Below are 22,369 nucleotides of genomic sequence, written 5' to 3'. Positions count from 1 at the left end.
CAAATTGCAGACCTATAAATTCTCGCTGTCATTCATCTATTTTTCTGTCTGTTCTTCCTTAGTCTTGAGAATGGCATTAGATAGATGAAAGTCGTGACCATGTATGGAAAGCTTAGAGCAGGAGGTCTCGATTAACTATGTACAAACTTCTGGTTTGGATTGGAAGTCACATTACTTTGATTCAAAAATTTCCCTCTGAAAGGAGTTATATAGATGACTGGCATGACATTATTGCTAGCAGGAAAGTATGATATACAGAGGCAAGATACTACTAATTTGAGGTGGAGATCATATAATTTGAATTAAATAGATTAAAAATTGCAGCCTCACATTGTACCAATGTCACGATAAATAATTGATTGTTTTGCTATAAACTATAAGTTATATATTTTTTATATATTATTACAAAAAATTTAATTAGTTATATTTATATTTTATTATTTACGGTTTCAACTAATTATTGGAATGTTTTAAATTTAAAATGGTGAATGCAGACAGGAAAAATTAATTACATTGATATTAAATGATGATTTTGTGTGTTGTTAGTGTCTATATAAATTTTTGTTATTTGAAAATAGGTAAATGTATAGTGAGTGCAAGTTATATGTAACCATGGTTTTCAGAAAACAATTTGTTTATGATTATTATTGTTAGATCATATTTGCAACCTTCAACATTTATTGTCAACTTCATATAATCAGTTTTATTGGGCTGCATTTTTCAAGTTGCAGGCATATATACATTCCTACTGTCATTTGTATGTCTGTCTTTCTTTAATCTCAAGAATAGAATTAGATAGATGAAAATTGATACCCAATATGGAAAGCTTAGGAGTTGGAGATCCCAATTAACTACAAACAAACTTCTAGTCTGGACTGGAAGTCACATGATTTTTTTAATTAAAAGATGATTAAAAATTGAAATAAATGCTCATTAATTATAAAAAAATCAACAAAATACAGTGTAAAGGATTGTTTTACATTGTAAAATGTACTTTTATTACTGGATGTTCAGAAAAATGTAAATACATTGTTATTTGTTCATGTAGATGAGTTGCACTTTAAATTAATTGGTAATAAGTTGAATATTAAGATATTTCACATTCAAAATTGAACATATATAGGTAAGCATTGCATAACATGATGTAACTTCTATCACACAGTCTCTATCTAATATAGTTAAAGATATGTGGCAAATCTCTCATAATACAATATTTCTGAGCTTTTGTTTGGGAAAACACTGCTATTATATTAGATATATTGTTTTGACATTTTCATTCTTTTTAGTGAATCCTCATTGTTTACTCCCTAGCTGTTTAAAAATAACCAAAAAATTAGGAAAACCTTGCACTTTAATTTTTTAGAGATCTTTATATTATATTATCTGCTGCTGAATTTAGACCATTTGAGTCCATTAAGTATTTGATAGTAAAGCATACAGTTTGTGACTTTTAAGATTTAAGATTATTTTGGTTTTTATTTCATTGGTTATTGATTTTTCCATTCATCATTAAACTTTGTTCTTAAGGATTAACTGGAATAATTTCTTTGTGATTGAGTAGATTTCAGTTCTGGGACCTATTCTGAGCTCTTCCAATAACTTAACAAAAGTGATAAACAGGATATTCAATAAGTCAGTTTCCTTAGAAAAAGGCAGTTAATGAACCTTAGACAAATTGCTCTGTGCTAAGTGGGTTTTCACTACAGTCGCATACTAAGTGATTGAGATGCATTTGGGTTCCATGCTATCGATAACTGTTACGCTTTAAACTATCACAATTTAGTTAATATTGTCTTTTTGTCACATGACTACAACCCATCATTTTCCAAGCAAAGCATATGTTTTTACTATTTTCATATACTAGTGCTAGCCAAATTTTTTTTGAGTTAAAATGTCATCAAAGAAGGACAATGCAGCCAGCAAACTGCAACTTGTCAGTTTGAGATATTTGTTAAAACACTTTGGCTGTTGACAGGATCGGATTTAGACATTTCAAGACCCTAAGTTGAACTCTGTGTTAGGCCCCTTACTAACCCTTTAAAATTTTAGAAGTCAATCATATAAAAAAAGAGAATTAACATAAACACATTAATTTTAATAATATTTTATTAAAAAGTATTTGCAATATATTATAAAATAATATACAATTTAAAAATGGAAACACTGAAAACTTTATTTTTGTCATTTCTGATTGTAAGAAAAATAACTATCTATAAAAACCAAATGAATTTTATATTAAAAAGAAGAAATCACTAGAAATATAATATAAACAATATTGGTTATTAATATAATTAAATATTACACAAAATGAAAAGTAATGTATATTTTGTTGGTTTGTAAAAAAAAATTATTACAAAATTTGACTTCAATTTTATTTTTTGTAGAAATTTTTGAGCTCCCTTGAAACTCGGGGCCCTAAGCTACAGCTTACATGGCTTGTAAATCTGGCCCTGGCTCTAGCTCATAATTCATTGCGTAAATTTAATAGTAATGGATTTGGAAGACATACCATTACTATTATCGCATGTATCGTTCAGTCAAAGAGCATTATCTTGAAGACAAGAAACCAACATTTGCGACATCAATTTGCTGATTCTCTCTCTTCAATTGCTCATGAAGTAATATCATCCTTACACCTAAGTTCACTGTGTCCTAATGGCAGCTTGAGAATGGTTGATAAGAAAAGATTAGTTATTGCACTTGGCTATTGGAACCAAAAACGAAATATATGACTCATAGTAGCATTTTTACTGTTTACTAAATGCCAGTCACGTGATTACAATAGAAACTGGTTTTTATCATAATAATTAGTTTAATGATACAAATCAGAATATGTCTCCTAATGAGTTAAAAATGGACCAGGAAAAATTGTTGTTTACTAAGAAATAGCTGTGAATTTTTTTTCGTTTTCAGTGGATACCCTTTATCATTAAAATATTTATTCAAAAAGTTTTTCAGAAATTTTAATATTATCTGTTAGATATTTTTATCTGAAAAATTTAATTTTAATAATCTATTAATAGAAGTGGTCGTGGTCGTTTGTTTGGAGGACCTTCTTCAGAAGGATTGCTGGGTTCACCTCGTGGAAGAGGAAGAATGATGTTACCTTCAGGACCAAGAAATAGAATGGGAAATTTAGATACTGATTGTCCAGAAGACATGGATTTAATGTCATCTATGTCTGTTGATAATAGTGGAGGTCAAAATTTAAATGGTCATAGTTTTCGTGGAGGACATACTGGAGGAGGAGGACTTAGAGGATTTGGTCAGTCACAAGGAATGGGTGGAATGCCTCTCAGAAATAGAGGTGCTGGAAAACCTGGCAATAGAAATATGTTTTCTGGTTCAGATAATTCTGAAGGTTTACTTGGAGGAGGTCCAGGAATGTCATCTGAATTTGAACAAGATTTTACACAAGATGAGGTAACTAAATTTTTATTTATTTATTTCAGAGATTAAAGAATTAAAAATGTTCCTAAAAATAAGAAGTTATATATATATAATGATTTTTATTCTCTTTAATACAAACAATACTTATTTTTAATGTGAATAAAAAGAATAAGTCTAAAGAGAGAAAAATTACTGTAATTTTCTTTCTAAACTTTTAATTTCAGATTACAAGTATCAAATTTAAGTTTTTTTATATGGCTTTTTGATATTCATACTTTGTTCAATAAATTAAATTATAATTATCATATTGTCAAAATTGTCTGTGTGTATACTTATACTCGTACATAGAATGGTTTAAAACTACTAACCAAGTCTAATGTTTTTGCATATCTCATCATCATTCAGTTTTAATAATCTTTCTCATTTCTTATCTCTCTCTCACACATGACACAGAGAGAGAGAGAGACATTATACTTTGAAGTACAGTAGAACCTCCATTATCCGGATTTTCGATTATCCGGATTGTTCAAAATAAACAAAAATTTTACGAATTTGCTGATTTGCACTTGGCGAATTATGATACTGTTTATGTATGTGATGGAATGCATAACTTTTTTTTTTTCAACAACGACTTACCCAGCACAGTGGTCGTAAACTCTTAAATATATTTTACGTAGTAATAAAAATATAACTTGACATACGTATTTATAAATAATTTATATTCAAATTACATCATTCCGAAGGGCCTCGCGCCTCAAAGGTTTATGCATTACTTAAAAGCCGCAAATGAGACGAAAAAATTTTACTCTTCATAAAACGATAAATAGTTTGTCAAATTTTTATTCATAAAAATGCAGTTTCAACTGCTTTTTAATTGATAAAATCCATCTTATTGTGCCACCAAAAGCCTTTTAAACAATAGGTAGTCTGTTAGCGTTGTTCAGTAATAGTCCAAATTCAATACGAACGTTTGTTTCTTGAAAATTTGATCACGATTTTAATACAGTATTTACTTTTAATATTACCAATATGTCATCGAAAAGAAAACGTGTTGTATTATCATTAAAAGACAAATTAAAGTATTTGTTTCGATTATCTGGATTTTTCCTTATCCGGACTACCTTCATCCCCAATTAGTCCGGATAATCGAGGTTCTACTGTACATTTCTTAGAATGGCAGATTTCACACTTAATAGGTATTTATGCTCCTCCAAACTTTTTTGAGTTTGGTACATTCTATACTCTATCCTCAAAATATGTCCAAAAGTATTCAGATCTAGAGAGTATGCATACTAATCAATTTTTTCCAGGAATATTTTCTAAGATTATTGAAGTTGAGGGCAAACATATTGAACATACTGTAATAAAAATTACATTAATATTTTTTAAATATTTGAATAAGATTTGTGTATCTGATTATCCAGTTGTAATATTACATTAGACTTTGTGATAAGTATTTGGACCGTTGTGTGGTATGTGTGTACATACATGCAAAAATTACAATAATTTATCTTCAATTTAAAAATAACATATTTATAGATATTTTTATTGTTTATATAGGCTGTTTGTGACTTATTTGGTTCAAAACAGGGAAATTTTGGAGGAAATAAAAATTCAACTCAAGTGACTGTTCCAAATGAGGTTTGTAACATTTAATATATAAGCTTTAACAAAATAGAATATAAATTATATTAATTTGCTTTGGTTTTATAATTTTTTTTTAATGTGTGTTTAACACAATTAATCATATTATATACATACGTTATTGGGTATGACAAATCTAACTTAATGTACAGAGGACACAGTATAGTTTTTAATTTAATCATATTAGTATTTATGTTAACAAAATGTTAAGGCTAACATACTTTCTAAAAAGTTACAGCTAAATATATTTTCATGTGACTAATAAACTACAAACTTATATTTTTAGCATAGTCAGACTTTCAGAGTTAAATACTGAATATAATATAATCATTTGTTTGTAAAATACTGAATTTCAAAAAGTTGAAATATGTGATAAATATATGGTTCATTTATGCTGACATTTTTTGCTTATAAAATCAAATAATTTTATGAACAAAGTACATACATAAATTTTTTCCTTATGAAAAGATAATACAACTTTTCAAATTACTTTGCTAAGTTAGCATCTAATATACTATATGACTGTATGTCATCAAAGGTTTGATGTTTTTTAAATTCATTTTTGAATTTCAAGTAGAGGGGAAGAGATTATTTTTAAAATAATTTACATAATAATAGATTAGATACATGAAAAAATGAAAATTTATTATTTTTAACATTTAACTATCAATACAATGTTAGTATGTCTATATTTATATATATATCAGATGGCAGCAACTCATGGTTTTGGAGCTGCCAGTTCTTTGAGAATGATCAGCAGCTGTACAGAAGGCTTCAACTGATAACTCAGCAACCAGTAAATCATTACGTCTTACTCAAATTTTTATAATGAGATGGCTATTCTTTATAGGCCACAGATTAAAACAATATAGCACAATATTTTTTATTTATTTTGGTATCACTATCAATTTTTCAAAGCTTGTTTTTAAAATGATTGTATTAACAAATATCTTGTTTATCATACATATTCATCATTGATATGAAGGCAGTATAGCTAGTTTAAAAGTATAATGTAATGAAAGGAATGTGGTATGCAGAAGAGAATTGAAGCATGAGTGTGGGCTTGGCAACATAGTCAACTTTAATAAAATAATTTTAAACAGTGCTGTAAAACTCTGTTTAAAATAGTAACAGTTTATATTAGAATGATGACAAAAATAAATTGAAAAAATAGTAATAAAAAATGAAGAAACTACACAGTAGACAAACTATTAAAATCATTTTGGACTGTCCTAACATTAATAGCATTTTGATTATGCACAGTGTTAATTTCTGCTGCTATGCTTGTAGCATTTTTTTCATTTAAGAACAAAGAATATAAAATATCTCTTGTGTTCATTTGAAATTGCCATTATAACAGCAGTTAAATAACAACAATTTTAAAAAAACACAATACAACCAAACTTGCCAACTGCATTTCAGATTGGTTTGAATTAGATTGGAATTTATTTATGCTGGAACAATGTGTGCACAAATTTATGGACATGACTGATATGGCATGAATCAAATTCAATATTTAATTGTTATAAATTAGTGTAAGTATTAACAGTTAGTTTTACAATTATTTGTATATTTAACTAAGAGATTTTTTGTTATATGGTGTAAAAAAAAAAGATGAAAAATTACAAACCAACTGTATGTTTGTTGTTTATATATGAGAGATGATAACTAAATAACCAGCCAATGAATGCAGCACTTCTAAGATAATTTGCCTAGCAATACATGTTGACAGGAATTGAGAGGTATAGATAAAGTAAACAGCAGCATGGCCAATCAGTAGTAATTGTTCTCCTTCAGTAGAATGAAAGCATATGAAGTAAATCAATGTATCTTAATATAGTTCCTAATCATAGAAGGTACTGGATTTATGGAAATTCATTAACACATGATATATGTGTATGGATCATTAACACATGACAATTGTGTATGGATAATACACAATTGTCATGTGTAATCCTAACCCAAGTAAAGGCCATTTTCACTTACCCTTTCAGCATTTTCTTCAGTTCACTTTGGTGAACTGAAGAAAATGCTGAAAGACACTTTCAATTTGACCAAGAGATACGGGATGCCAACCACGCTTTGCTGATCTGTTCTGCAACATTTTTTAATACAAAGTCAAAGGCTTGTGGGACAGTGTAATAAATGCCTAAACATCCAGGTTAATTACATTTAACATAAAATGCACTTATTAAGCTATTAACTGGTTATTTATTGATCATGCCTTATATTAACCTTTTCCAGGCTGTTTTTCATAGGTCAAGGTCATCAAATTACTGTTCCATCTCATTAAAAAAAATGTTTTTTTTTTAAATAATAGCTAAATTTTGGACAAATTGGAGAGAAGATACACCCAAAATAGAAAGATCTTATTTTAGTGGTGCTCAAAGAGAAGTAATCGTTTCTGAAAATATTATAAGACCAAATGGTTTAACACTTGATCTTTCTTCAGAAACATTATTTTGGGCTGATGCTAAAAAGGATGGTTATGTTATTTGGAATTGTGATATTGATGGTTCAAGAAGAAGGGTAAGCTAAACTATGAAACTATAGTTAAATAATGTTTGTGTTTGAAAATTAGATAGAATGTTATTTTTTTAATTTTCAGCTTAAAATTACAGCTAAAATTTTGTATAGATTGGCAGAATACAAATACATTTATTTTATTCTTGTAGATTATATCTGAAGGAACAGGCCATCATCCATTTGATATTGTTGTTCATGGTAGTTTTCTTTATTGGACTGATTGGGAAACTGGTGCTTTGCTACAAACAGAAAAATCAACTGGAAAAGGTCCTGCTATTATAAGAAGTAATTTACAACAGCCAATGGGTCTTTTTGCTGAGTCGTCAACAATTATGAAATGTAATCCAAAAGAATTTGACAAATTTTTCTTTAAGATTTTGAATAATTTCATTATTAAAATTCCTGAGTTACAGATCAGTCATAAAAATTTATTGTGAATAATTTAAATTACAAAAAGCAGGGTGTTAGGCTTTGAGGTTTAATAAAAGAAAAGAGTATAAATTGAAAACTTAACAACTTTTTATTAAATTAAATTATGTCTTCTAGTATGAAAACTTCTGGCAGAATTTTTTTTACATTCAAACACACTTCAAAAGTGCACCAACAGTGATGTAGCAGATGTCCAACTTGTATTCCACTTCAACTAAATATTTATTTATTTGAAAACTTCATACATAAAATTAATTTTTAGGAGGAGGGATAACATTAATTATTTCGGTCAATAAATTATATTTACACCAAATAGACTCAACTGAGTTGATGGAGAATGGTCCATGAATTCTATCTGCTGGATCTTTACAAATAACATTATTAGTATAAAGTACATTATTAGAAAGTGTCCACTTCAACTAAATATTCAATAGCACATGAGATGTAACTTTATCAATAGTCTGACAGATTCTGTGTCAAATCATTCAAGTTATGCATAGATGTATGATACACTTGATTATTCACAAAATCCTAAAAGAAAAATTCCAAGTGAGGGTAAGAACCAATCTACCATCTGAGGAACTCCATTCATCAATTGTTTTATCTACAGTAAATTGCAAAGTAGGGAGGCAACATGTATTATTGAAAAATGGTTCCAGGAGGATGTTAGGGCTAGCATAAGTTGCAGCATGTTAAAATAACTTGTTCCAGTCACTGTGGCCCTTAATTAACATGCACCTATTTTGCCATTCTGTGCATTTGCTAGTCACTGCAGAGACAAGATAGTATTTCTCACAAATGTCAACATAAAATACACACTGAATTCTAGTCTGATACAAATACAATGCAAGTTATGAATTTTTTTTATTAAACCTCTAAGACAGACAAACTGAATTCAAGTTTTTGATAAATCTTTATGGCTGGATCTGATGATATAACAACTTTTAATTTGGTATAAATATTTTAAATTNATTATTCAAAAAAGTAAATTTTAACAAGAAATGGATTTTTTTAATATTTATATGTTTTTAAAATTTATTCTTAAGAAAATTACAAAAAATTATGCTCAAATAGCTCTTTTATTTATTCAATGTATTTAATTATCTATTTACCCTACAATACAAGCAAAAATGACATTTTAAGAACTTTGTGTTATTCCCTATCATTAATGCTCATTTCTCTTCACTTTCTATAAAAACTGGGTGATTTGATATCCCCTGGTGACTGTGTGTGTAATAGTTTTTTGAACTACAAAAACAGTTAATTTTTCATAAGTTTTGAAATTTTAATAAATTTTACAAATAAAATTTAAAAACTAGAAGGTGACATTTTTCTGGTTTTTCACTTACTAATATGCTTTCTACAGGAAAATTCTGAAATTATTTATGTTTATAAATATAACTGTATTAAAAATAAATTTGGCATTGATTAAAGATACTTCTTTGATAAAGTTCAAGCACAATTACAAAATAAATCAGATTATGATGATCAAAAATCTACTTAACTTGTTCATTTTTTCTCATTTTAAATTACTCTTACTGCTAGATTTTTTATGCCATAATGTTAAAGACATTCTGTTATTAAAGACTAACAGAAACTGACTGATTCATTACATATGAAATACGAAAATTTATTATTACATTCAAAAATTGTGTTAAGCTTTTTAAAAATAATTATCAGAATCTTTTCTGTTTGGTCTTTGATTTTATTTAAGAATAAATGTATTAAAATAGTTATAGGCACAAGTTTAAAGATGAGCATACAGCTAATGCATTTCTACTGAACTATAAATTGCAAATGAAGAAGTCAGCTAATTGCAATGTCTGAATAAAACTCTGAAATTGGCTGACCCTATGACTGAGATAATGGTACAGATTTACCAAGTTATTTTTGGTAAATTTTAAAAGATTGTTGCTGCCTCTTCTTAGTACCTGTGTATGTGTGTATGTGCAGTGAAATGTACAATGAACACCAATTTTACAAAATTTTCAGTATAACAAAATTATCTTGCATCCCCTGCCAATTTCCTATTCTGTTTAATCCAAAAATGTTTCAGTTTAATCTTATAAAAATTTTGGCTGTTATGAAAAATAGTTTCATTATTATAAAATCTATAAATGCATAAATCATTTGTTTTTAGTAAATGATGAATATTATGTTATGACGACTGTTTGTAGTAATATGAATATTATAAACAGTCTGGCAACACTAATTTTAATCTTTAATTATGATTTTGTTTTATTGCTATTACTTTACAGTTATTTCTTTTTAAGTTTCCGAGAAAAATGGAGAAAAACAAAATGGAAGCAGTTTTCTTTGGAACAGAATAAAACAAAAAAATATTAGATAATGTCTAAAAAGAAATTAACAAAAAAGTGTGCCTGGAATGCAGTGTCACAGTACTGGATGTTATCAAAAACTTTGATTAAACAAACAACACAAACAAAAATTACACTTTTTTTAAAAAAGCAGAAAATAATGGTTTCAATTAGAAATGTACAGACAGAAACAATTAGACAAATTTAATAATTCTTTGCCAAAACAATTGTTAATTGTTTTGGCAAAGAATTATTAAAACTATTTGATTGTCAGTTTGTTCACATCACCTTATTTGAAATTAAACTATAGATAAATTCATTTTTCACTCACAAAAAAATGGATCTGTAATCTATTCAATCTTTGTTGTTGTGCTTTTAAAAATAAAAAAAAAATTGATTCTCCCTAAAGCTAGATTCACAGTTATATAAACTGCTATGAATGAAAGCAAAGAACATAAACCAAGGTAAACTATCCTTCATATCTTAATACATAACAAAAACTGTTTTTTTTTTTATAACTAATCACACGCCATCATCAATGTCAATTTCAGGATTTTGGAGGTGTTTTTAGTGAAAAAGGAAATTTTTGCATGTTATTACTGTGTTTTGCAAAAATGTTTAAGATATCTAACAATCATACCTGTTATTTTTCTAGACTACACTAAAAACATTTTACAATAGAAATCTGTAATATTAAAATTTATGATTTATTTCCACTGTTTGAATGATTATTTATAACAAAATGTCTGAATAATAAACTGAAGTATTATTGTTATTAAATTTACTAAGAGTATATTTTATAATTGTATATGAAAATTTAAAGTTATGAAAAGAGGTTTAATAATAATCAAATGAAAACAATTAAATGGAACTGAATGAATCAAAATTTTTCAGGAAGGTAATCTATTATAATATATTTATTATAAAAAATTGTCTAGCAAATTGATACATTAAAAAATTTTAAGAACTATATTATAAATTGTGGTTTCCTAAATAATAACAGAACTGACACCTTTAGTTATTAGCTGTTCAGGTCTGTAACAAGATAGAAAAAATTATCTCCAACAAGTTTGACTAGCTTGTTTTGTTGTAGAATCCCTCAAAATCCTTTCTTCTTCTTTTATATGATATTCCAGTCATCATATAATTTTTCAGAAGAATCTTGTACAGATTCTTATATATAATACTAAAAATTACACTAAAAAGAATTTGTAACTCAGTTTCCCAATTTCTTTTAATTTTTTTAAAATCAAATAAGACAACTTGTAAAATGTTTTATAACAAGTTAATAAGAAGAAAAGAAATGCAGAAAATATGTGAAAAATATGAAATTAATCAAGTTGTTAGAAATTTTGAAATAAAAATGTTCTTGCAAAAGACTAATACAGTTGTCCCTCTATAGTCCGACGTTTTTTAATCCGACATGCTCAGTAGTCCGACGCACCTCCCGTCAAGGTACCCGTCCCCGTTACGTGTCTGCTTGCACAGAAGCATGTTGCGATGTGAATCTCCCCATCCAATTCTTACTCGATGACACACATTTCGTGTGTTTTATGTGAGCAGTTCTGTTCGAACAGTTGGAGTAGAGAATATTGTAAGTTACTGCTAGCAAAACAATGCGAAATATGTAATTATTTTTGGTAATTTGACACACCTTTGGTCCCATACCTGTCGGATTATCAAGGGACAACTGTACTATTTTTCATCATTTTTTATAAATATACACAAAAAAAAACTAAAACTTAATTATACTAATAGTTAATCTGGCTCTATGTTTGATTATTTGTAATTATAAACATGTTATTGAAAATATTTTTGCTAATGTTATTTAATTTTTTTTTAATAATACTTTTTGGTTATTTTTCTTCATTCTATGGTTACTTTTGTTACTTCTTTTTTAATAAAGTGTACTCTTTGCTCTGATAATCCTCAGTTATTTCAACAAATATCATGTGCCTCTTATATAATGGAATATCATAATATGTAGTCTTAGAGTTATTTATATTATGTTTTTAATTTAAAATTTTTTGCTTCTATATATATAATCGAGACGGGTTGATAATAATAATAAGCGCAGTGCACAAATGGTTAAGGATTGAAAGTTGGAATTTGGTACACAGTTAAGGTACATCACAAGAACGCACACTAAGAGGGATTTTTCGAAATTCCTCCCCACGGGGGAGAGGGACAGGATTAAGGCTTAACACTTCCATCAACAATGGAAGTATTACGTAACAATGGAATTGTTAAGAGAAAGCGACGTGCAAGATGCAGATGCAGTTTTTTTTGTTTTGCGGGAAATCGAACATATGACACTAGTATATACATACTAGTTTCATGCAGTGTCTTTGAAAAATGTATATGTAGGCTTGAAGTTGACTTTGCAGCTAAGCCAGATTTGTATAATTTTCCTTAATGAATGCAATAGGAAATGAATAAATGCATAATGAAGCAATACAGAACTTTAATGCTGCATTTGGGGAAGAAACTTCAAGCAAAAGAATAGTAAACACTAATTTTGAAGATTTTATGCAGAAGATGTAAATCTGAAAAATGGGTGATATAGCCATTTGACCCAAATAGTTAACAGTGACCAACTGAGTAACATAGAATATAACTAGAACAGTGCATCTGAAATATTCAGGAAATGAATGATTAACTGCATATTCATTATTCAACAGTTTCCAGACACCTGATCATTCTAAGGAAAGTCAAAAGTTGTCTAAGTGGATATCCTATCAGTTGAGAAAAAGAGACAGTTTGTTGCATCACATTGTAATATGATAAAAAGTAGATTGTATTAAATCTATTTACTGTAATTTCGTTTTTGTGGATAGCCTGCAAGTCATCTGTGTTTGGAAGATAATATTAAAGGTATGCTGGTTATGCAATGGGGATATTCTGTTTTAACTTATGATTGGAATTTAAAATTCCAATCATAAGTTAAAACAGAAGAATATTAACAGTTTGAAGAAATATTAAACAGAGAATAAATTTAATATTGATGATAAAATTATTTTTTGTTTAATTTTTCTAAGATTATTTTATTAGAATTATTATTATTATTATTACTGGACAAAGAAAATTAGTCATAAAATAAAAATAAATAAATTGTATTTATTTACTTTTCTGCTTAATTTATATAACTAGAACAGTTCATAAACACCAACAATTGAATTAAAATAGTCAGTGAGTGCAGTTTTCTAACATACATTTTTGGATTGAAAGTTATTTAATATTTTGAATTTTATACAAATGTTTGAAGCTAAATCAATCCAACATTTTTCACTTTTGTTAAATCTGTTGCAAAGACATTTCCTTAACTTTTTCCAACTAGCAACCATTCTAATTTTAAAAAAATTCAGTAAAATAATTGCTTTGTCTGGTATTAAAAACTTCATATTTATCACAGTTTAGATACATATGTTGCTAGGAAAGTTTTGTCCTACACATGTATTGGTCATATAAAAATTTCACCAATCAAAACAGCATGAAAAATGCTGTTTAAAGTTTGAATGAAGTTCCTGTATCTGATACTTTCCCAACAAGCGTTGCAAAAATACTGGAAAATGGTTGTGGATGAAAACCGAATATTGGATGATTATCCATTACAACTTTTTACGTAAATTCAGTAGAGATGAGTGTTTTTTAGAAATGCTTTGTTTTGGAGGAACATTGTCCTTCTTTGAAGACAATACATGATGGTGTAAACAGTTTAAAAGTGGTAATTTTGGTATGGAGGATACCCCATGCTCAGGTAGGCCAGCAGAAGTAGTGACATTAGAAAATATGGCTGCTGTAGAGAAACTTCTCAGTGAAGACAGGCAAATCATCTATCAGCAGATTCAGGAAATATTGAATATTAGTGCATTGTTTGTGACATTCTGCACTAGCACTTAAAATTAAGAAAAGTTTGTTCACTTTGGGGGCCCAAAGCAGACAAACCTTTCTTAATTTTATTATTATGACACGTCAACAAAATCTCAGCAAAGTTTGGCTCTTTGAAGATGCAGTAACTCCAGTAGCAGTCTGCAAATCACATTCAGCAAAGGAACGAATGATTGCTGCATTCTTTGCAAAATGTGGTATTGTGGAGTATGTCATACTATGAATAGAAAAACAGCATACAGTTACTAGTTCCTAGTACACCCAAACATGTTTGCCAAAAGTCATTCAATGACTGAAGAACATCCAACTAAGTTTCTGGCTCAACACATGACTCCTACACCATAATAACACTCCAGCATATAGGTCAAAGGATATAGTCATCTATTTGATGAGGTGTGGACTAACTGTTTTGGATCACCCTCTGTACAGTTCAGATCTTACCCCTGTGACTTTGGCTTATTTACAGAAGTCAAAAGACATCTCAAAGACAATTTTCCAGCAATGATGAACTTCTGGCAGTGTGGGATCAAGAATGTGCTGATCTCCCAAAAGAAAAGTGGAAGGCTTGGTTTGATGACTGGTTTCAGCATATAGCAAGATATATTGATTGTGGTGGAGTGTTTTGAAAGACTAAAAAGTAAACTTGAGGGACAAAATTTTTTGAGCGACCTATGTATGCTAAAGATGTATTCTTAACTATTCACTTTTTCATTATTGCTTTATATTCAAATCTTACGTCAAATATTTGGATATTTAATGCAAGACAGAAAATTTTCTACTAAATATTTATTCAGTTGAATTGCTCCTACATTTTTGGTTTGTCCTATGTACAGTACTTTAAGTTAGCAATGCAACTCCACCAAAGTTAAAAGCTATTCAACTTCAATATTTAATGCCAGCTCTATGCTTCAGTGAGAAATAATAATGAAATTAAATTGAAATTTCAATAATAATTTAGACTGAATTATTAGATAGAATTAATAGTATTAGTATTTGATAAAAAGATAAAATGTTAGAATTTCTGATGCATGACTGAATTTTATTATAAAATATAAGAGTTTATTGACACTAATAACATATTCATTTGCATTTAGCTTATTTTACTAGAAACTACTCATTTATTTAGGTTGCCATACTGCTTAAGTATTTCATAAGATAACTTATACACTTAGTGGATGTCATGCCAATATTTGTACTGACTCAAGAGAAAATTGCTTTAAGTATTTTGCAGTGATTTCTTATTATATTGCAGTAAACCATACAAAAGACTAAAGACTTCTTACACCTTGAGTTTTATAAATATGAATATATATATATTTTTATAAAATAAGATATTGACCTTCTATTATTTTATAATAGTGGATCAATATTCAGATTATATAGATTGCTATGAAACCATATCAAGTCTGTCACAAAATAAATAAAAAATTTTCATTTTAATTTTTTTATTTGTGAAAAAAAAACACAACAAAATGTACTTTTATATGTTATCGACTGTTTTAAAAAATTGTATTATTAAAGTATAGAGAAAGTATTGACTATTCTAGTAACATATAATAATAATGTATGTTTACAAGCGTCACATGACTGTTTAAGTTTCCATAGGTTCAAAAAAATTTGGGACCACATCTTTATAGTATGTTTTATGAATCATTTTATGGTATTCTTTTATTAATAATTTGTATATTTTGTCAACATTGTATTAATGTATTTTTAACAATGTATACTACTATTATATTACATATGCTATTTATCTTTTACATATTTTTAATACACACAAAGTTTTATTATCTCCTATATTTTTTTTTACTTATTTTATTGTTTATGCATTTTTTATTATTTTTTATAACAAACCTTATTTTTAGTGTATATATAATTGCATCCAATTATTTTATTAGCTTTTAAATTATTTTTAATGGAGAATAGTTAGTGCTTTGTTATATTAATGTCGTCTTTACTTGCTCATTGGAATTGTCTTAATCTTGTAAGAATAAAGAATTGTGTAAACTTTTTGAAATTAATAAGATGACTAAAATTATATTTTAAATCAACTGTTAATTTTTTATAATGAGAAGAAAATGTTAGCATATCTGATATATGACAATAGGGTGTGCACTTTTCAAAGCCAATACAGTGGGCACTAGTATCAGGCTTAGGGATACATTGCTTCCTATTTCGTCTGTCATACTGTGTGTGCATTGCTTAAAATTGCTTTTTTACTTATTTAGATATTATTGAAATGCCTGTTTAATTGTTATGAACTTCAGTATTATGCCAATCATAAAAATGATCAGATTTGAAATTCACAAATTTCCGAATGACCCAATAATAAAAAAATAAATAAATGGGAAGTAAAGATAAAAAGTCAAAAGAAAATTGGTGAATACACTCGAATCAGTATTAGACATTTTGATTAAAATGATTACAAAGTTACTAATATGAGCAAGTCCATAAGGTTCTTTCTAATTTGTGTGTTTTATGAAGTGAATCATAAGGTATTTGATTGCATCCCTATAGAATTTGTTAAGAATTTGCATGAAAACAGAATTAAGAAAATTTCCATGCTTTGTAACATCATAAAGTCGTCAAGCCATGTGTCCGACTTTCTGAGGAATATTTTAAATCCCATCCCAAAGAAAGATAAAACAACCAATTGTAAAGATTATAGAACAATTCCCATACTTCAAAAATCCTTTTAAGAATATTAGAGAAATGCCTTTATGGAAAACTGAACCCATTCATAAGGGAAGAGCAGTTTGGGCTTAGGAAAGGAAGAGTCACTAGAGACGTAATAGGAGTGATGAGAACCATAGGAGAATGATACATTAAAAACGAAAGGGAATGTTTGTGTTCTGTAGATCTTGAGGAAGAAAGGAGTAAATTGGAAAGACAGGAGATTAATATTAAACTAGTACAAATATCAGAGAGCAGTAGTTAAAGTAGATGGTCAATACAGTAAGGAAATCAAGATTGAAAAGGGTGTTAGGCAGGGGTGTTGTTATCACTGCTTTTTTTAACATATACTTGAAGAGATAATTATGGAATATCTAGAGAAAGAGGAAGGCAGTAAAATTGGGGGACAGCAGATTCAGTGCCTAAGATATACTGATGTATCATCAGTATATCTTAGGCAATATATATCAATATATATGGCAATTCTGGCAGAGAGTGAGAGTAAAATGAGAAAGATCCTGAGTAGACTAGAGAGGAGTTGTGTGGCCTTCAAAATGAAAATTAATGTTAACATAACTAACATGCTATAGATTGAAGAAAAGGAAAGAAAGGTCAACATCCATATAAATGGTGATGATGGAACAAGTGAATCGGTTTAGATACCTGAGTGCTAGCTTGACTGAGTGCAGAAGTGGGAAAGAAATCAAGAGGAGAGTTGGTATGGTAAAAGAGACATTTTGCAAAATGAAAACAATTTTGTGTGGTCTGCTGAAATTAGAATTCAGAAAAAGGCTGGTCAAATGCTGCATTTGGAAAGTTTTTCTCTATGGTATAGAAACTTTGACATTGACAATGCGACATTAGGAGAGTAGAGACACTGGAGAAGAATAAAGTCAGATGGAACAATAAAGTGAGAAATGAGGAAGTCCTAAGAACAGTGGGTGAGAAAAGGAGCATATTAGAGAAGAGGTGAAAAGCTAATTGGATGAAACACATGATTCAAAAGGAAAGCTTTTGGAATAATGTTATGGAAGGAATGCTTGCAGGCAAAAAGAAATGAGGGAGAAGAAGAATTAAAATAGTGGATGATTTAAGAGGGTAGTTATAAGGAGCTAAATTCCAGAGTGCAGGATAGACTAGCAGGAAAAAGTGCTCACCAGACTAGCAGAAAACTAAAGAACATTATCTTACAAATTACATTGTAATAATAAATTTTTTATTTTAAACATTATAAACATCAATTGCAGCACAACTTTATGATGTATTATAACCCTATATCGTAAAAACGAGTTCTGCAAATCCATTAGACCCCCATTGGTGAGGAGCATGACTTGGCCCCTAATTCTTTTAATTTCTTTCTTAAAGTAGCACCTGTTATAATCTTTAAAATCCAGATTTTTATAAGCAGATCAAAACTTCCACTTAGTTTATACTATTTTACGCACTACCAAAGTATACATCAAGCTGACACTAGTGCCACCAGTGACAAGATCTAAACTGTGCATGCCAATACTGTTGTATTGGTGCCAAATATTATATCTCCTGTCTTAAAGGTGAGTGCACTACCAAATCAGAATTAGAAAATATAAAGATTTAGATTGTCTACATTTTTACCATTAATTGCATTCTCTTATATCAATCTTTTCTATAATTTTGCCTAAGCTTTCATTTATTTCATTATTTTTATTTCTTGTTTCAATTGATTTAAATGAGTTTTTTAAATCATTATTTACATTTTATTTATTTTTTGTATTATACACGAAACATTTGGTATCATTGTTTTCTTATTTCATATTTTTCTAATATAGATTCTCTAATGTTCAAAAAGTTAAAGCAATAGTTTCTAAAGTTGGTTGATTTTACATTATTATATATGGCTCAAAATATGATTATTTTGATTTTTTATACAGTAATTGATTTAAGAAAACATTTCTTCCTTGACATGAAATGTTGTAGATTATCTAGCATCAGGAACTTTTTTGTACTGGAAGCAAACCGGAGTGAGTGTTGTGTGTTACAAATCCATATTGTGTATATGTGTTTATAACACAAAAATGTGTTATAAGTTGAGTATCCCAACTTACAAGTTTTTCAAGACACGAGTCATCTCTCAGCCAATTTTTTTTTTTTTTTTTTTTTTTTTGCTTTGAGTTGAGCGCTAAAATTTGCGTTACGAGCTAGCTTCCGATACCCCACCACTAGTTGGCGCATTGAATGCCACAGCAAACCATAGATTAAGAAAAAGATGGGTAAACTGCCATAATTTTGTTCTTTTCATTACTCTTCCAATGTTATAAGTACATTTTTCTTATTTAAAAATATGTAACAAAAAAATCGTGGTGTTTTGGGGTCCGGAACAGATTAATGTCATTTCAGTGGGGAAAATTGATTTGACATGTGAGTAATTTGAGTTAAGAGTTCGGTCATGGAATGAATTAAACTTGTAAGTCAATGTACCCCACTATACCTCAAATCTAGTCTAATAATTGCCAAATAAATGCATATTTTAAATCTTTGTATATTAAAGAATTGTATAGCAATCTTTTTATTGGTATTTTAAAAATATGCATGTTTTGAAAATCATTAATCAAGGACTTGTTTGCTGTTCAGAACTCTTAATTTTTGCATTTCACATGAAACAATAATTTGATATAAATGTAGTTATGCTTTTAAAACATTCATAAAATCAATCTGTTTTATGTATAAAGATCAATTTTATATCTGTTTAAATCTTATATTTTCAACTTATAGACCATATCATAAATTTGTTGTAATAGTGTAGTGTAATTGTTCTTTTAGTTAGAAAAATTAGTAAATACAAATTATATTTAATTTTAAGAAAAATATGAGAACTTTTTTAATATGAACATAGACTATTGAAAACTGATAACATAATGTTTTAGCATTTCACATCATATGTGTTCTTTTCTTGCCTTCTGCAACCTGTGAATAATTAAATATGATATTCCATATCCTTTATTTTCAAATTTGGTTTTATTTTGATAAATGGTCTACTAATTTTATTATTTAAGATTAAGATTTTGAAAATTTTTTCATTTCATAGGTGTAATAAAGACGATAATAGTGGAATAAAGAAATTACAGTCAAACTTTGGTTTTTGAACTTAATTTGTTCCTAAAAGTTGTTCTCAAACTGAAACAAATTTTCCCATAAGAAATAATATAAAATGGATTAATCTATTTTTGACCCCCCAAACAAAGCCCCTTTTTTTACCTTTTTAGCTGTATTTCATGCATAAAAATGCCTACAAATGAAATATATATTAAAAGCAAAATGTTCTGTCATTGCAAACCGAAATCATCACTTTACAAAAAAAGTGCTATAAAGAATCAACTCTCTCTGCTTGCATGAAATATAAACAAATCAATCAAGACAGATAGCAAGTACTTTATTCACACTTTCTGAAATATTATGTTTCAATTGTTTTGATTTTATTTTTAATTTTAGTTTGTTTCATTGTAAAAACTAGAGTTTTAATTATTATTATTATTATTATTATGTTGGGTTTAGTAGGTAATACTCGGTTCAAACCGGTGGCTGTGTACTATGCCGGACCAGAGTCAAGGCATAGCAACCAAAACAAAACTAAAATTAAATGTGTGTGTCAGTGTCAGTATTAAGGAATTTCCTAACAATATGGCATGTATTCAATATTGTGGCCTTCTGTAGTGTGATGTATGTATTTCTTGACAGTGAGGTGAGGATATTGTTGTGTGAATATGTGGTGTAGTTGTTGTCTGTATGCTGTCATGTTTGTTTCGAGTCTTGTGATGGTGTAGTAAGTGCGGATGATAAACTCGTTCATTTCTGTTGTCCATTTCATCCGTTGGCGTGGTTTTCCAGCCTTTGTGGTCTGTGGATCAATTGCCACAGAAACACCAAGGCTAAGTTGATTCCTCACATCTGTTGAGGGCATTGCAGTAGCCATGCTTGAGCCGGCGCTGCTTTCGCCACCGGTAACCAAGGGAGACTGTGGCCTATTTTTTGAACGTGAGCCTCTGCCTAACCCACGAACGCAGACCTTGTTAACCCGGGCGACGTCCGAGCCAGTATCACACTTTGATCTGGTTACTACCATTATGATTATCTCCACATAATGTGGGTGTGTGGTCACTCTTAGCTTCATTTCTCCCCATAGACCTTACTGGCATGGGTGTCCCTACCAGGAGCTTGTGCTCCAGCCTGCATTGCCCTATGGATCTGTAAAACTACTGGGCTCTCCCACCACGACCAGGTGGTGACCACGGGAGAATTATTATTATTATTATTAGTTTTAATTAACTGGCTACATAGTTTTAATATGCTTTTGTATTTTAATTTTAGTTAAGCACCTTTAAACTGGATTCATGGATGTCATTTATATTATGCAAATGTCAACTAATGTGGTTTTTATTAATTAATTTGATTCAAATTCAGATGCGACAAGTACTGATAAACAGAAGTAGTATCTTACCCAAATGCACATTAAAATCTAATATGAATAACAATGTCATTGATGATTTGTGTAGTGACGTCTAATGACACAAGGTGATCCTGGTATCACTAACTTCTAAATTGATAGTTTCACTGTTGATTGGTTGGGGCATCAACTTTTTTTAATACAGGAACTATGAGGAGTTGACTGTCTGTCTCTCTCTCTCTCTCTACACTGTGGCAGCTTTTGCCAAGTAGCTTGTTCAGCAGCTGAGTTCCCTTACAACAACTGGGGCAAACGTGTTCAAAAAGCAAGGTATTTGAAACCCAAGGTTTGACTGTATTTACATCATTCAAAGTTATACTGTTCAATATAAGAATTGACTACCTTTTTTAAAAAAATTTTTTTAGTTCTTTTTTTGTCTGCTAAAATGTTTATCTAATTCATATATCTTATATATTCATTATAGTATGCAAAATATATCGGAACCATTTCTCTTCATGGTGTTGCTGAATCAGTAAATGCAAATTTTCTTGTATTCTGGCTCATTTGTTTACCAAAAAAAAAAAAAACTTGAACATTTCATCATTGTTCTGGAATATTCAAGATTATTGTGATATGCATTTAATGAAACTCATAAGTTATCAAGTTGCATCTTCATAGTTTTGAAAACCCATGTAATAAACAACTTTACATAGAATTTGAAGTTTTTTATTTTTTAATTTTTAAATTAGTGTTTTGTTTGTTTAAAATAACTTTTATATGTTTAATGACTACAGTGGGAATGGCAAAAAATCAAAATTACGTTAGTCATTCTTATGCTATACTGTACTGTTTATTTAATGGAAAATTTATAGATAATTTCCATTACCTGTAGTAAATTTTTTTGATAAAGTTATCACAACACAAGTGAAAGTAAAAACTGTGTTATCAGTTTTTTGCAAACATATTTCTTATCAGATTTATATTAATAGATATGCCTTTATTTCATATTGCAAAAGAAAATTAAACACATTGTGATCAAGTTTCACGTTGATCAAGAATTCAGAATGTGGATTTATATTAT

General features: G+C 28.9%; 1 protein-coding gene across 1 annotated transcript in view; it reads left to right on the top strand.

Annotated features, from left to right (window-relative positions):
* LOC111632975 (heterogeneous nuclear ribonucleoprotein K-like) overlaps window positions 1–22,369 on the top strand; it is a 190,425-nt gene that overhangs the window by 155,393 nt on the left and 12,663 nt on the right. Inside the window, exons 10-11 of the mRNA XM_023377493.1 lie at window positions 3,016–3,423; window positions 4,951–5,031. Coding sequence (XP_023233261.1) covers window positions 3,016–3,423; window positions 4,951–5,031 — 489 coding nt within the window. The remainder of the gene's footprint in view (window positions 1–3,015; window positions 3,424–4,950; window positions 5,032–22,369) is intronic.

Source organism: Centruroides sculpturatus, unplaced genomic scaffold, assembly GCF_000671375.1.
Source record: "Centruroides sculpturatus isolate CEXI.00-Female unplaced genomic scaffold, Cexi_2.0 scaffold110, whole genome shotgun sequence".
Lineage (NCBI taxonomy): Eukaryota > Metazoa > Arthropoda > Arachnida > Scorpiones > Buthidae > Centruroides > Centruroides sculpturatus.
This window is presented reverse-complemented; position numbering and strand designations above follow the sequence as displayed.